General features: G+C 46.6%; 1 protein-coding gene across 1 annotated transcript; it reads right to left on the reverse strand.

Annotated features, from left to right (window-relative positions):
• Positions 1 to 527: 527 nt before the first annotated feature.
• Positions 528 to 11,712, reverse strand: ELP6 (elongator acetyltransferase complex subunit 6). The gene is made up of 7 exons (XM_058557391.1): positions 11,585 to 11,712; positions 9,727 to 9,805; positions 8,638 to 8,708; positions 7,580 to 7,698; positions 6,286 to 6,487; positions 3,994 to 4,140; positions 528 to 2,799 (listed from the first exon to the last, which is right to left on the reverse strand). Exons 1-7 carry the CDS (start codon positions 11,636 to 11,638, stop codon positions 2,671 to 2,673), a joined length of 801 nt encoding a protein of 266 aa, XP_058413374.1. The 5' UTR covers positions 11,639 to 11,712; the 3' UTR covers positions 528 to 2,670.
• Between the last annotated feature and the right edge of the window lie 2,472 nt (positions 11,713 to 14,184).

Here is a 14,184-nt window from a genome sequence, read left to right on the forward strand (position 1 = left end):
TTTTAAACTAGGAAAAATAACAAAACAAAGAATAGTACCTTTATTCCAGTGAAGAAGAAAAATACATTTCTGAATCTCGAAGAACTAAGATACCATCAGACACAAAATAGGAACATTCCAAGGTTCATAAATTCTTCCCCAATTCTCTGCTCCCTCAATTCAAAACGAAAAAAAGTGAGGGGGAAATAATTGCTCTTTTCTGTGACAATCAGCCTATCAGCCTCCCATCACTTGAATTGCTTCTATGGCCCTTGTCACCTTCTCCACAGCATCACATTATTTAAGTTCCTGTTTTCTTTCCCCCATTACACTGCAGCAGGTGCCTTTAGGATTGTCTTTAACAATCCCTTATATAAAACAGGTGTTCTACAAATAGTTCTTGAACTAATGCATATCTGAATACAAAACAAATTTTTTTTATTTCTGAAGATAAAATATTTTTTAAAAACCAGAATGTAGAAAAATAAACATGAACACAGACAATGATAAAATCTTACTTTCCAAAATATTATAAAGAATTAATAAAATAAGATTGACACCAGATTTTAATTGATAAGTGATTAAGGGTGAGGAACAGATTCTGTACACACAGGAAAATACAGACAGAAAATTACATTCTTTATTATCCATTATTAAGGAAATGTCCATTTCCACACAACTATTAAATTACTAAAAAATAAGTTAAACTCAATGTTGGTGGAGGAAAACCTAGATCACTGTTAATTGGCTCCATTATTCTGAAGAACAACATGATAACATGTGAGTGCCAGCCCAGGCTTTAATTCAGAAATTCCACTTTGGGCAGTAGACTCTAAAATTCCATCATCCCTCACTCTTCTTGGGCCCCTTCCCTGCTTTTTTTCTAGCACTTACTATGGTCTAACTCTAGCTATATTACTTCTCAATTTTGTTGCAGGCAGGACCTGTTTTGTCACTGTCATACCCTCAGTGCCTACAGCAGCCTGCCATATAGATGGTGCTCAGTATTTGTTGAATGAATGAATGAATGGTCTAAGGAAACAAGTTCTTGCCTCCATACCTATATATGGGTATAGTATATAAAATTCATAACAGCATAATCTATAATTACAAAAACTAGAACCTACATGCCCAGAGAAAAGCTAAGCAAATTAGAATATAATGACACCATAAAATGCTGAAGAGCCATCAAACATTAAAAATTTAGTGAAAGTATTTACAAATTAAGTAGGAAGAAACATAACAGCAACATTCATATCATGTAAAAAATGTTTTGTGGTGCTTTGTCCATTAAGAACTGTAGTTCATATGAAGCTTGTATAAATACTGAAGTATTAATAAAAGAATCATTAGATTCTTTAATAACTACTTTAAGTTACTTACACTTATAATTTTCAAATATTCTATCAGGTCTGCAGTATGTTGAGAAGACAAGCAGCTACTGTTTCAGTGGGATAACTAACACACAATAAAAGGCACCCATTTTGAGAATACCCCTGGTGTCCACTCTGAAGTGACCTTGACTGAGGGGCTGAGTGGGGCAAGTTGTCAGCTACAGGATGCTAAAGCAACAGTTCACCTCCTGTGGTCTTCACAGATGAGAGAGGCACCAGCTCGTCGCCAAGGCCCCATCCCGCTCAGCTGCAAGAACATTCCTTACCCCCTCACCAAGGCCATACACAGTTGGGCCCTACATAAGGCCTCATGTGACCAAGGCCAGGGTGCCAGGCCTTTGATGGCTAGGTCTCATCAGCATATGGGCCAGGCACCACAGAAACAGGAGGAACCGGGGGCCGGCCCCATGGCATAGAGGTTAAGTGTGCGCGCTCCGCTGCTGGCGGCCCGGGTTCGGATCCTGGGCCGCACCAACGCACTGTTTGTCAGGCCATACTGTGGCGGCATCCCACATAAAGTGGAGGAAGATCAGCACGGATGTTAGCTCAGGGCCAGTCTTCCTCAGCAAAAAGAGGAGGATTGGCAGGGATGTTAGCTCAGGGCTGATCTTCCTCACAAAAAAAAAAAGAAAGAAAGAAACAGGAGGAACCGAAGCTGTGAACTGGGCTGGGAACCTGCCTCTGGTTTCCTTGAGCGTCAGTCAGCAAATGTGGACTTGAGAGTCAGGGGTCCATTACCTACAGCCCGGTCTACAACCTTGAGCATGCTTTCAAACCTGTTTAAGCCTGTCTCCTCACTGGACTTAAGAGAAAATACCTTTGCAGGATGAAGGTGAAAATTAAATGAGACAATCCATGGGAAGCCACGAGGTGGGACCTCACTTGATACTGGCCATGACTATCCTAGTTGTCACCTTGGATGCCTGCCATCCAAGACTGTCTCCCAGCTGGCACATTCATACCCACTCTGGCTCCGGAAGGCACTCAACTGGAAACAGGTAGTTGGGGCTAAAGCAAATCTACACGGAAGGCTCCAAAGGACCCCTTTTCACCCAGGTTCCACATGCAGCGTCTCTCAGCAGAGGCAGGGCTGCAGAGTCCTCACGTGTTTTCTGAGCAGGGCCCAGGGGAACAAAGGCATACCGTCACAGCACCATTCGACCATCGTTGGGTCACGCGGAGCTGCCAGTCCAGCCTGAGATACTACTACAAAGGTGTAAAGATCCATTCCTACTCGGCTGCTTTATCTTTCACATCTGAAAATAGTCAAGGTATCTGCAGCTGCCTCTAAGTGAGGTCACAGAACAGCAGGAGACATTCCTTTGGCGAAAAAGGACACACTCTTGTCCTGTATCTTGTACTGGTAAGTGAGGCTCCGATCCCGCTGGGCTGTGAGCTGTGATGGTCTCCTCCACAGGATCCTCAGCTACAGTGACAGGGAGAAGAATGAAAGAGGAGCGCCCACCCCAAATACCGAACCCCATCTGCCTCCTCCATAACCTTCATTTGAGGCCCCTATGAGATAAGTTTCATGAGCCATGCCATAATGGGACCAATTTCTAAAACAAAGCTTATCACCAGCTAACTAAAAATAAAGGTTTCCCCTCCATTACAATAGTGATATTTGCTCATTACAGAAAACATGGAACAAAAGAAAAGGAAGAAAAAAGTCATCCAGAGAAAAACCATTAAAGTATTTTTATGTATTTCCCTTTGGTCTTTCTTCTATGCATGGGTTTGTACTTGTTGGCTTGTACTTGTTGGCTAGATTGTTGGCTTGTACTTGTTGGCTAGACTGATTATCAAAATCAACACATCAGAATCTATATTCAATTCAGAGGCTCAGGCAGGCTAGACATTTATTTTGATGATGTCACCGCCTAGAATGCTCGGGGGACTGGCTTCAGAGCCAGGCCACAAGCTGCCCAGCACAACCCTCTCCTCACGCTGTGCCACAGGCGCCACCAACACAGCATTTTTGGGCTTGCTCATTTGCTTTATTTTCCATTGCTGCCTCTGCGTGACTCTAGGCCAAAATGCCTACCCACCCTTAACAGGTCAAGAGTGGTCAACACAAAGTTAACCTGGAAGCTGTGGCAGAGTCTTTGGGGTGATTCCAAAAGAGAAGTTTCAGAAAGGAGACAACCATGGCAGCCCCTTGGGAGGAGCAGAACCCGACCTCCCTCCCAGAGCAAGCCTCTCGGCTTCTGCCCGAGTACTCCAAACCTTCTGGTCAGAGGCGGCAGCAACCCTAGCCGTGGGTCCAGCCTCCCCAAGTCTCTATTTTAAAAGGAAGAATGTTGACCTGAATATACAAAGCCTATTGTAGTCCTGCATAGAAATTTTACTGTTTGATAGCACTGCCCCTGTACTCCACTCCAGATAGCTGTCTCCTCTTTAGGAGCCTCACAGACGGGATACTGTGGAAACCTGCACTGGCGTGTGGGGCTAAGCACTCTCCGGAGCAGACTCTGACTTGCATTCACACAACTTCCATCTGAAGCAATACCCCAACCAGACAACCCCTTGAGCCCAACACTATCCCATGTGAAGTTTAGACTGAGGCACAGAGGCAAGCAGCCCGCTGCCCAGTAAGGCCCTGGCCCCAGCCCCTGCGCACCTGCCCATGAACATCCCTGCAGAAGCCAGTGGCCAGGCCCTCGGCCCGCAGGATCAGGTGGCTCTGGTGACTAAGGCCATTCAGCAGGATGTCGTTCTCCTCGTCCTCAGCGTCTCCACTGTCATGCACAAGTGCCACTATGTTTCCCTGCAACAGAGATACAAGAAAGAAACCTGACTGGAAGGGACACCAGGATCAGGGAGCATTGGGCTCTCAGTGCCTCCACACCCTTGCACACCCTCTCACAGATCAGCCTCCCTGCTGCTGCTGCAACCAACCCCTTTGTGGGAAGGACCCTTGCCTGGGCTCCAGGACCCTAATTCCAATCATCTGCTGGATAGTTTCACCAGCACATCTAACCGGTACTTCCAGCTCAGTCCATCTAAAACCAAGCTAAGCCTGTGGTCCTCCCTAATGTTAGTAAAAGGTGCCACCATTCTGCCAGGCACCAATCCATCCAGTCAACAGTTCCTAAGTGCTTACCATGTGCCAGACCCCACCGTGGGGATACAGGTGAGAGACGTGGACCCTGGAGACAGACAGATACTGACAATACAGGATATAACACCCGGAGGAGGGAAGCACGGGGTGCTGGGGCAGCACAAAGAAGAGGCATCCTGTCTAGCTTGGAGGAGAGGACCAGGAGGTGGGCACACCTGAGCTGAGTCAGAGGACAAGTAGGAGCTGGCCAGGCAGAACCAGAGGGGAAGGTCAACCCCATCAAAAGGAGACTCCTTGAATAAGAAGTCCGTTCAGGGCCGGCCCCATGGCTTAGCGGTTAAGTGCGCACGCTCCGCTACCAGCGGCCCGGGTTCGGATCCGGGCGCGCACCGACGTACCGCTTCTCTGGCCATGCTGAGGCTGCATCCCACATACGGCAACTAGAAGGATGTGCAGCTATGACATACAACTATCTACTGGGGCTTTGGGGAAAAAAAAGGAGGAAGACTGGCAATAGATGTTAGCTCAGAGCCAGTCTTCCTCAGCAAAAAGAGGAGGATTAGCATGGATGTTAGCTCAGGGCTGATCTTCCTCAAAAAAAAGAAAAGTCCTTTCAAAGGAATACTGCCCAGGTGTTAAAAAGAATGAAGCAGATCGTGTGTTCTGTTTTCAGGCAATGGACACCAAAACATACTGTGTATTATTAAATGAAAAAAGTACCTAACAGTGTGGATGGTAGGTAACCAGTAATGTGAAGAAAAATGCTGGGAGATAAATATACATACAAATATGTTCATAATTGCATAGACTCTCTAGAAGGATATACATTGGAGGGAAGGGGACAATTTATCTTTTATACTATTTATTTCCTCTTTTTTCTTTTTTCAACTATTCCCAAATTTTACCTTTTCAACTAAAAGAAGTATTTTTACAAAAAGAAGGTGGTAGTGGGCCACAGAGCAAGCTGAGCTGCAGAAGGTGGCTTTGACTACTTCACTGTCACCCCAAACCCCACTGAACTATATCCTCCAAACCCCTTCCATTCTCTCCATATCACCCTTGTTCCTGGCCCCGTGACTGTAGCCAGGACAGCCTGAAGTCCCCTAGACACAGCTTCCAGGCAGGACCTTGCACACAGGAGGTGCTCAGCATGCAGTGCTGGGTACATGCACCCCTGGCTCACTCAGTTAGCTCTCTCTCCTACTGCTCTGCACACTCAGCCTGACCACACCGTGCCAAGGTCCACAGTTCCTACCAGCTGCACCATCACACACTGAAGACTGGCCACTATGGGCCAGACACTGTATATATAACTATATACTGGCGTGTTATAAGCTTCATCTCACTTAACTCTTGCAGTCGAGTTCCTGTGAGGTAGGCACTATAGCTATTCCTATTTTATAGGCTGGCCTACTATTATTGTTAAAATCTCTATAATGGCAAAATCTCTATTTCTGCCTCATAACTTGACAACAAAGGTTACATCCTATACTCCTATTGCACCTTATAATTTTTAAAGCAGTTTACACCCATTATCTCAGCTGATCTTCAAAACACACTCAGAGCAACAATGACTTGCCCTAGGACACGCAGGACTGCTGCAGCACCACACGTACCCAGCCCCATTACAGACAGTGCTGGCCAACCCTTTAGTTTTGAGAGCTTTACTTTTTAGCAATGGCAAGTACCAGGAGACAAGGGTGAGTAGACCAAAAGATTTCTGGGCCTGCCAGAGCAAAGCCAAAACCCAAGCAATTGAACAAAAAAGATCACTGCAACTGAGTGAGGTCTGGGCCTGTCTGGGCCCTCAGAGGTCACAGGTGGGAGCACGAACAGCAGGTCCATCGGTACCTTTAGTTCACAGCACACAGTGGCTCTGCAGTAGTGGATGAAGTCCAGCACGGCCACTGCCCCCACACCCAGGCTCAGCAGCACACTGAGGTCGTCCACCAGCAGCACCGGGCACCTCCACGCAGCCTCCCCATTGTCCACAGGCTTCAGGGCCTCTCGCACAAACTCATACAGTGGCTGCAGGTTCTCAGCGTTGGCCTCCCTGGGACACAGGGCAAAAGTCACCAGAGAGTTCACTCTGGAAAAGTTTATTTGGGAACGAGCAGCTCCACAGGAAAGTTAGGGGGACGCAAAGAACTGGATCCCAGTACTTGGAAGCAAGGGGTTCACGATCTGGTTGGGAAAAAAAGGCATGCATGTGCACAAGAGTAAGCTGTACTTCAAATATTCCTTGAGGCCTACTAGGTACAAAGCACTGTGCTAGAAACTGGGGGACACAAAAATAAATAGCATGTGGGGCCCTTAAGAGACACCACACAGCCTCTCAATCCAAAAGCTGAAGGCATCTAGAAGATTAATTTGGACTGGGCAGGCAGGAGAAGTCTTCCTATGAGGTCATAATTGGGTATAAAAAGCTAAACAGCAGTTTAAGTGCCTTGGTGGTGAGGAGCAGTGGTCTAAGGGCTGCTTGTGCACATAAGAGATTCAACCTGTTTCTCACACAAGCTGGCCCAGCTATCTCCATCTCCCCAATGACTACCCTCCACAGGAATTTCCCAGCAACAGTGGAGGCTCAAAGAGCACCAGAGGACAGGCCCAGGCACCTGCCCACTGCCCCATGCTCCAGGGCTGAGCCCCGCTAACAGCAAGGATAACTCCCTGCAGCCTGGGCTCAGGTGTAACCAGGCCCATCATTCAGGCGAAGATACCCAGTTCAGAGACGCAAAAGGCTGTGTGTGAGGCCACATGCACAGGGCCAGGGCACATGGCTTTCGGACTCCACACTGCCTCCCAGCCACTGAATAAGGTTGAGTCTGAGAGAGGGCGCAACGGGGAGAGTTCCTGTATGGACTGCTTTGTGGTGGAGTAAGCACAACAACCAGGCAGGGAGTCTGCACAGAGCTGTTTACGGCTGATGCTCATAAAGGATGAGAAGGAGGAAAACTACTCTCAAATACCAAACCAGCAGTTGACAAACTTTTTCTCCAAGGGCCTGTTGCAATACCAGAGAAGTGTCTGGCTCCTGAAGCCAGCTCTGTCCTCTCACACCTGAGGAAAAGGAATCACACAGCAACCCCTGTCTAGGCCCAGCTACCAGGAGTACACTTCTGGGCTGGGCTGCAGGCTGACTCACCTGAGAAACTGCAAGGGGTGTGGCTCCTCCTGAGCCCTGAAGAAGACATCCACTGAGGACTTGAGACCCTCGAGGAACACAAGCTGCCCACGTTCCCGTGCCGTGGTCAGGCTAACACCCTAAACATGACCAAGAGGAGAGTGAGTTACTATGCTGTGCAGGGGAACCCATCAGAAAGGCTAGACTCCAGCTCACAAGGGGACACAGGACACATTCCAAAGCCTGCACATGTGTACCTGTCCAACCGACATACAGGGCCCATGTCTTCTTTCTCCTGGGTGTTCCCAACCCACAATCCCCGTTCCGTTTTTCAGATGTGCATTTACATTTAATTGTCACATTTCTTAAAAACTTACAATCTTTTTCTTATATATTTATTTTTATGATTACCTAACACCTGTTTTAAATTCATAATAGTAATATAAAGTTTCCTTTTTAAATGCAGGTATTTACAAAATTAAGCAAATTTAAAAACAATAAGTAAATAATAACAATAAGATGGTGGGAGAATGACCAAGATCTGGAAAATGCTGATGCAGGAAAAAGGGCCAGACTTCTGGCTTTGACCTTCACAAACCCTCTCGTTTACCCATCAGTAGCACAGGACCTCAGGGCTGTTCTGAGGTTTGAATAGGCCAAGAGGAGGTGAGAGGCAAGTGACAAAAGCACCTCTCCCACTTGGGTCCTAAGCCCTAGACTTAGGAAGAGACAGTGGGGACATCCAACTTGGCAGCAGACCAAGCTGTGATCTCTAACCCAGCAGGACCAAGATTCAAGTCCACACTGAGAAGGAGAAAACCTTAACTGGTGTAGAATCAGTAGAGGTAGGTTTGATTAATTAATAACAGATCTGGTTCTACAAACCCTAAATTAATAAAACACGCAGAGATGCTGCCTTAGCCCTTCAGATAAGGGGTTCAGGATCCTACAATTTCCTTAGTCCCTTCTTTGCTAAGTTCTCTACAACCCAACCAGGGAAGCCCAGCCTTAGACCACGCTCACATATGCATGACACACACACACTCAGGGACCTCACCACCAAGTTCTAAAATATTTACCAGCTTCTGTGCCACGATATTGTAGTGACTGAAGGATTGGATGAATGCCACAAAGCAGACTTTACAATTAGCTGGAAAACAAAATAAATTGATTTTTAATAAAGTCCCTGCTTACAACCAGTTTTGTACACTTCATACCTCTGGAAACAAAAGCACTGAGGCAGGTCTAGAGGCCCAGAGGCCTTGCAACTTGACATAACCAATTTGATTCTAAGATGCACTTTTTTTCTTATTTAATAGTTATACCTATTCCATTGATTCTGAGATGCACTTCTTCTGTTAGACGTATTACTAGGTATCTTATTTTGTTCTATTGTAAATAAACTGTGGTTTTTAAAAAATTATATTTCTCTGCTTGTTATTGGTGTACAGGAATACAACTGATTTTTTAAACTGGTCTTATATCCAAGAGGATATAAGGGGAGCACAAAGAAGCTCTAGCTACTTTACTGAACATAATTCATTCTAATAATTTATCTGTAGATTCTCTTGCTCTTTCGACGCTGACAATAACATCATCTGAAAAGAAAATAACTTCCAAAGATGTAAATTATTACAACTAAGAGTGCCAAGGTCTACCTATATCCTGGCCTGGTTCAGTAAGTACTCAAGAAGAATCAATTGATAAATGAGTCTTTTTTTCATTTGGCTGTTTTCCTATTCTAATATATTTCCATGTGTAAATTGCAGTGGCCATGCTGTTTTCCTCCCTGTGTTCTTTAGGAAGCGTCTACTGCCAGGGCAAAGTATCAATGGGTTGAGCGCCCTGAGATCTCAAGATATACAAGGACTGAGGAGCAAATAAATCAGGAGGCCACATAAACACCTCAGTGAGGCAGTGCCTGTGCAAAGTGTGGAGAAGGGGAAGGTAGGCTATGGATACAGTGAGCACATGCCACTCCTTGGCAGGGGTGGGGAGGGAATGAGATGGTCCAGTAATCTATTACCTAATAAACAGCCCTCTGGCTACCCAGACACCAAAGCTCTGGCTAGTTAACAATACTCCCATTGCTTTCTGAAACAGGGGTGTTGTTCTGTTTTGGTTTTTGCCTTGAGTTTCTTTTTCTACAGCATCAATGAGATTCATACCTTTGAGGTAGAAGGAGAGAAAATGGTGCACCAGGAAACTGCCATCTGTCTTGGCATCACACAGTAGAGTCAATTTCCCCTAAAAGTTAAAAGGAACACAAAAAGGTGAACTAAGATTCCCTGGAAAGAGGTCAGTTGAGTATAGAAATCTAGTTGGTTGTGTCCACTTCTAAATTTCTACACCTGGAGAGTCTATTTTTTAATTATATATATTTATTTTTAAATTATATATATGCTAAGTTTACAGAAAAAAAGAAAAGAAGTCAAAATTATGGAAAATTTGACTTCACTCCTCACCTTAGTAAGTCAGTGACCAGTCTTGGGGATAATTAGATCCTGAATACACGAAGTTTTTGCCATCAGACTCCAACAAAAATCAGACTGCCAGGTCTGGATGGGACCTTCTAAAAGGTCAACTGATCCAATTTCCTCCCTATTTCTAATTCTGATGCCAATTCTGTCCTATAGAGAGGAGGAGAGGGAAGAAGTAGTTGTTGACAGAGACCTCCAGTAACAAAGTTCTCCTCCCAATTGCCCTGGACACTGCTTCGGGCAGAGCTCTGATCATGGAGAGTCCTGGAAAGACCACTAAAGACGGCCCTGCTCCAGCCACTTCTAGTTCCTTGTCAGTGTCGGGGAAGGTCAGGATCAAGTGGTATTATACATGCCACCTCTGTGCTGTTGTGACTTTTTTTCACTTATAAAATACAAAAAGATCAGGGGCCAGCCAGGTGGCGTAGCGGTTGGGTTCCTACTCTCCGCTTCCGTGGCCTGGGGTTCACAGGATCGGATCCCAGGCAGCATCCCATATAAAGTAGAGAAAGATGGGCACTGATATTAGCCCAGGGCCAATCATCCTCAGCAAAAAAGAGGAGGAATGGCAACAGATGTTAGTTCAGGGCTCATCTTCCTCAAAAAAAAAAAAAAAAGACCACACTATCAGGCCTTAAGGGTTATCCCCAGCGCTGTCATTTTCTGGTGCCCACTTCCATCCTCCATTCCTTCACTCCGGCCCTGGGCTGAGGTCTTTGGAGGTGCCAGTAGTAACTGGCAAGGTAACCAGCGCCATCTGGAGGCACGGACAGACAAGAACTGCTGGGCCACTGAAATCTACAAGATCTATTGAAAGCTACAATCTGCCTGGCACTATGGGTCATAAAAAGGCTTTACACACATGGTGCCTTGGCTATCTGGAGGAGTTCATCATTTCATTAGGAAGACAAAGGTCATGAAATAAACCAAATATCTTACTAGGAGAGGTAAACTCTGTGCTAAAATGCGAAAATTTTCGAGGTGCCCTAGAGTGCGGGAAGCAGGGTGGAGAAAAGTGCCGAGGCTATAGTGCCAAAGGCAGACTGGATACAACCCAATGTTGGCTGAGAGCAGCTTCAAAGAGCACTATTGGAGTCCATGAAGAGGACGGGGGTGAGCAGCGCTCACTGCGACCTGGCAAATGCTCCCGGGCCACAGAGCGGTTAAGAAGCTGGCCCCATGTGAAGGGTGGAGAATCAAACTCCCCTCTCCTCTCCGGCAACCTGCTCTAGGCGCCGGGAACCCCCAGCCCAGTGAGCACGCACAGGGCTCCCTGGTACACGTCTGTGAACGTAAGCCAATCCAAACGTCGAACATGCTTCCCGGGAACTTTCAAGAGCACACACGGCCTCTAAGAAGACGCGAGAAGGTCCAGAAGCCCACCTTCGGCAGGCCCAAGTATCTAGCCCAAGCCCCGAGGCGGCCGTCGCCGCACTACAACTCCCAGACGCCGCCGTGGCCACAGAGGTCGCGTCTTTCTCCCGGAGATGCAGTCTTCCGCCACGCTCCCGAGACCAGCCCCCTTCCCGACCGCGCGACATCTTACCTGCTCCGCCCTGTCAGGGGTGGTGTTGAGAAGGTTATTGAGTTCCGGGAACATTCCGAGCCGCGAAGACGAACGCCCCAAGGAGACGACGGAGAATACGGAGCAACCCACACATTGCAGGGTCGCGCGGAAGGAGCGCGCATGCGCAACGCCGCGTCTAGGCGCTTGCCGCAGCCAATCAGGCGGGCGCCTTGACCGGGGCGGCGCACGCACGAGGACGCGCCCCTGGCGGGCGTGCTGGAGAGTGAGGCGGTGTGTGGATTTTTGCCTGAGGGTCCGAGGCTCCAGAGCCTTCGCAGTGGCCCCCGGCGCCCCACGCGACTGGGTCTTTTTCTCCTTCATTTGGCCTCACTCTCTACCCGGCCCCGGACTTCTGGGCAGTACAGTCCGTCCCTCCACACGTGCCAGTCGAGTTACTGCTGTGTGTCCCACACTACTAGAAGTTCGGGCTGCTTCGGTGAGCGAGACGCGCGAAGGTGCGTGCCTTCGCGCAAAGTAGAAAAGCATCCAATCCAAACATACTAAACACGGAATTATATGCTGTTGAAAAGCTCTATGGAGAAAAGCAAAAGCAGAATAAGAGAGTAACAATGGGGGAGGGATAGGTTTTGAAATTAAAGAGGTTGTCAGGGTAGGCTCACTAAGAAAATGGAGTTGGAACACGCCCTGTATGCCCTTCCTCAGGGCCTTTACACTACCTGTTCCCTCTTCCTGGAATGCTCTTTTCCCAGATCCTCAGCCAATTAAAAAATTAAAAAGATTAAAAAATTCCTTCAGGTCTCTGCTCAGATGCCACTTTGTCAGCAAGGCCTTCCTTGAGCACCCTATTTAAATTGCAAACTGCCCCTTTCCCAAGGCGTCTTATCCTTTTCTCCTGCTTTTATTTTTTCCATAGCATTTCTATCTGGTGTACCATATATAGGTCTAGCCCAATCGGCGTCAGATCACCAGGGACAAACCTGTAATTCGACAGTCAGGTTTATTGGCTCACTGCAGTGAGGAAAATAGCACACTAGTGGAGTCCTGGGGCCTGTCACCAAACAAAGGAAAGAGTTGTTTTAGGATTTGCGGAAGGGTGGAGTTCAGGTGAAATATAAATGAGGCAGTGTTTTGATAGGCTCAAAGCAGAGCACAGCTATGTGTAAAGGGGTCAATATCTGGCCTGGACTGCAAAGTGGACCAGAGTTTCCGTGGAAACTACAAGGTTAGGATAGATGTGGAATGTAGTCACTTATCTGAAGCTTTGCACCTGAGCTGGAAATTGAGGCTGCCTGTCTGTGTCAAAATGACTTAGATCCTCCAAGAATGGGACGTTTTACGCTTACTGATATGTGGGAAGAGAAAAGCAGGCCCTGGCATCCAGTAGCTGGCTCACAACTAGGTCTTGGTGTTCTTCTGTTGAGCATGAACAATTCTACAAAATGTCAACATTAGACTGATTGTGATGGATCAAGACAAATTTATACCACTCTACAAAACATGAACATTGTCCAAGCCACAAACGACCAAACATCCCCTCTCCCAGCTAAGGAGTGCTGCTTCTTTACCACTCACAGCTTTACTCTCACTCTAGTCGGCCCTCTCTATATGTAAGGTTTATTAAGATATCCAATCATAGCATTAACCCCACTTTCTTTTTTTTTTTTTAAAGATTTTTTTATTTATGTATTTATTTTCCCCCCAAAACCCCAGTAGATAGTTGTATGTCATAGCTGCACATCCTTCTAGTTGCTGTATGTGGGACGTGGCCTCAGCATGGCCAGAGAAGTGGTGTGTGGCCGGGATCCGAACCCGGGCCGCCAGCAGTGGAGCGCGCACGCTTAACTGCTAAGCCACGGGGCCGGCCCAACCCCACTTTCTGACAGCATCCAATCCCAAGCAAAGCTGTGCTTCCTTAAACCCTCCTCCAAATCACCTAACAAGCCCAAATCCTATAATTATGTTCTGACAGTCTCTTAATGATACAACCCATGATTTCCCATGGTGGGCATTCTCTTTCACAGCAGTGAGTAATAAACTCAGCTTTTTCAACAACAGGTATGTTCCTGGTGGTCGTTGCCTAGAGAGAATTGACATATGATTTCAAACAGCAAAGTTGATGTTAGAGAACAAAGTTTCTTAGTAAGAAAGCAGTAGTCACTCAAAGAAACCTGTTACTATGAGACTACAGCTGCAGCATGTCCTTGAGAGAAGTACCATTTCCCGCTGAAGCTGGCTTTATCTGTGGTGATGATGAATAGCAGGACAGGGTTTTACAGTCCGAGCTAATTTTTCATTTCTCAGTTTCCATATTTATTTGAATCTTCGCACTGGATGGCAGGAGGGTTGGGATTTTTGTCTGTCTTATTCACTCTTCTTTCCTCAGCGCCTCAGACAGTGCTGGGCACACAGCAGGTGCTCATTTTGAAGGAATGAACGTTCATATTTTTCTGCAACTGTGGGTTGTCTTTTCACTTTCTTGATAGTGTCCTTTGAAGAAAAAAATGTTTTAGTTTTGATGAAGTCCAATTTATGTACTTTTTCTGTGTTTGTTTGTGCTTTTGGTGTCACATCTAAGAATCCATTGCCAAATCCGAGGTCGTGAAGATTTACCCTTGTGT

This window comes from Diceros bicornis, chromosome 2, assembly GCF_020826845.1.
Source record: "Diceros bicornis minor isolate mBicDic1 chromosome 2, mDicBic1.mat.cur, whole genome shotgun sequence".
Taxonomy (NCBI): domain Eukaryota; kingdom Metazoa; phylum Chordata; class Mammalia; order Perissodactyla; family Rhinocerotidae; genus Diceros; species Diceros bicornis.

What these genes read in the sequence shown, in the direction of transcription:
- ELP6 (XM_058557391.1), bottom strand. Translation starts at nt 11,638, where the DNA reads ATGTTCCCGGAACTCAATAACCTTCTCAACACCACCCCTGACAGGGCG. An exon ending in CACCCCTTGCAGTTTCTCAG is followed by an intron (nt 6,488 to 7,579) that starts GTGAGTCAGCCT and finishes CCTGTGTCCCAG; the next exon opens with GGAGGCCAACGCTGAGAACC. An exon ending in GCAGGGATGTTCATGGGCAG is followed by an intron (nt 2,800 to 3,993) that starts GTGCGCAGGGGC and finishes CTGTCACTGTAG; the next exon opens with CTGAGGATCCTGTGGAGGAG.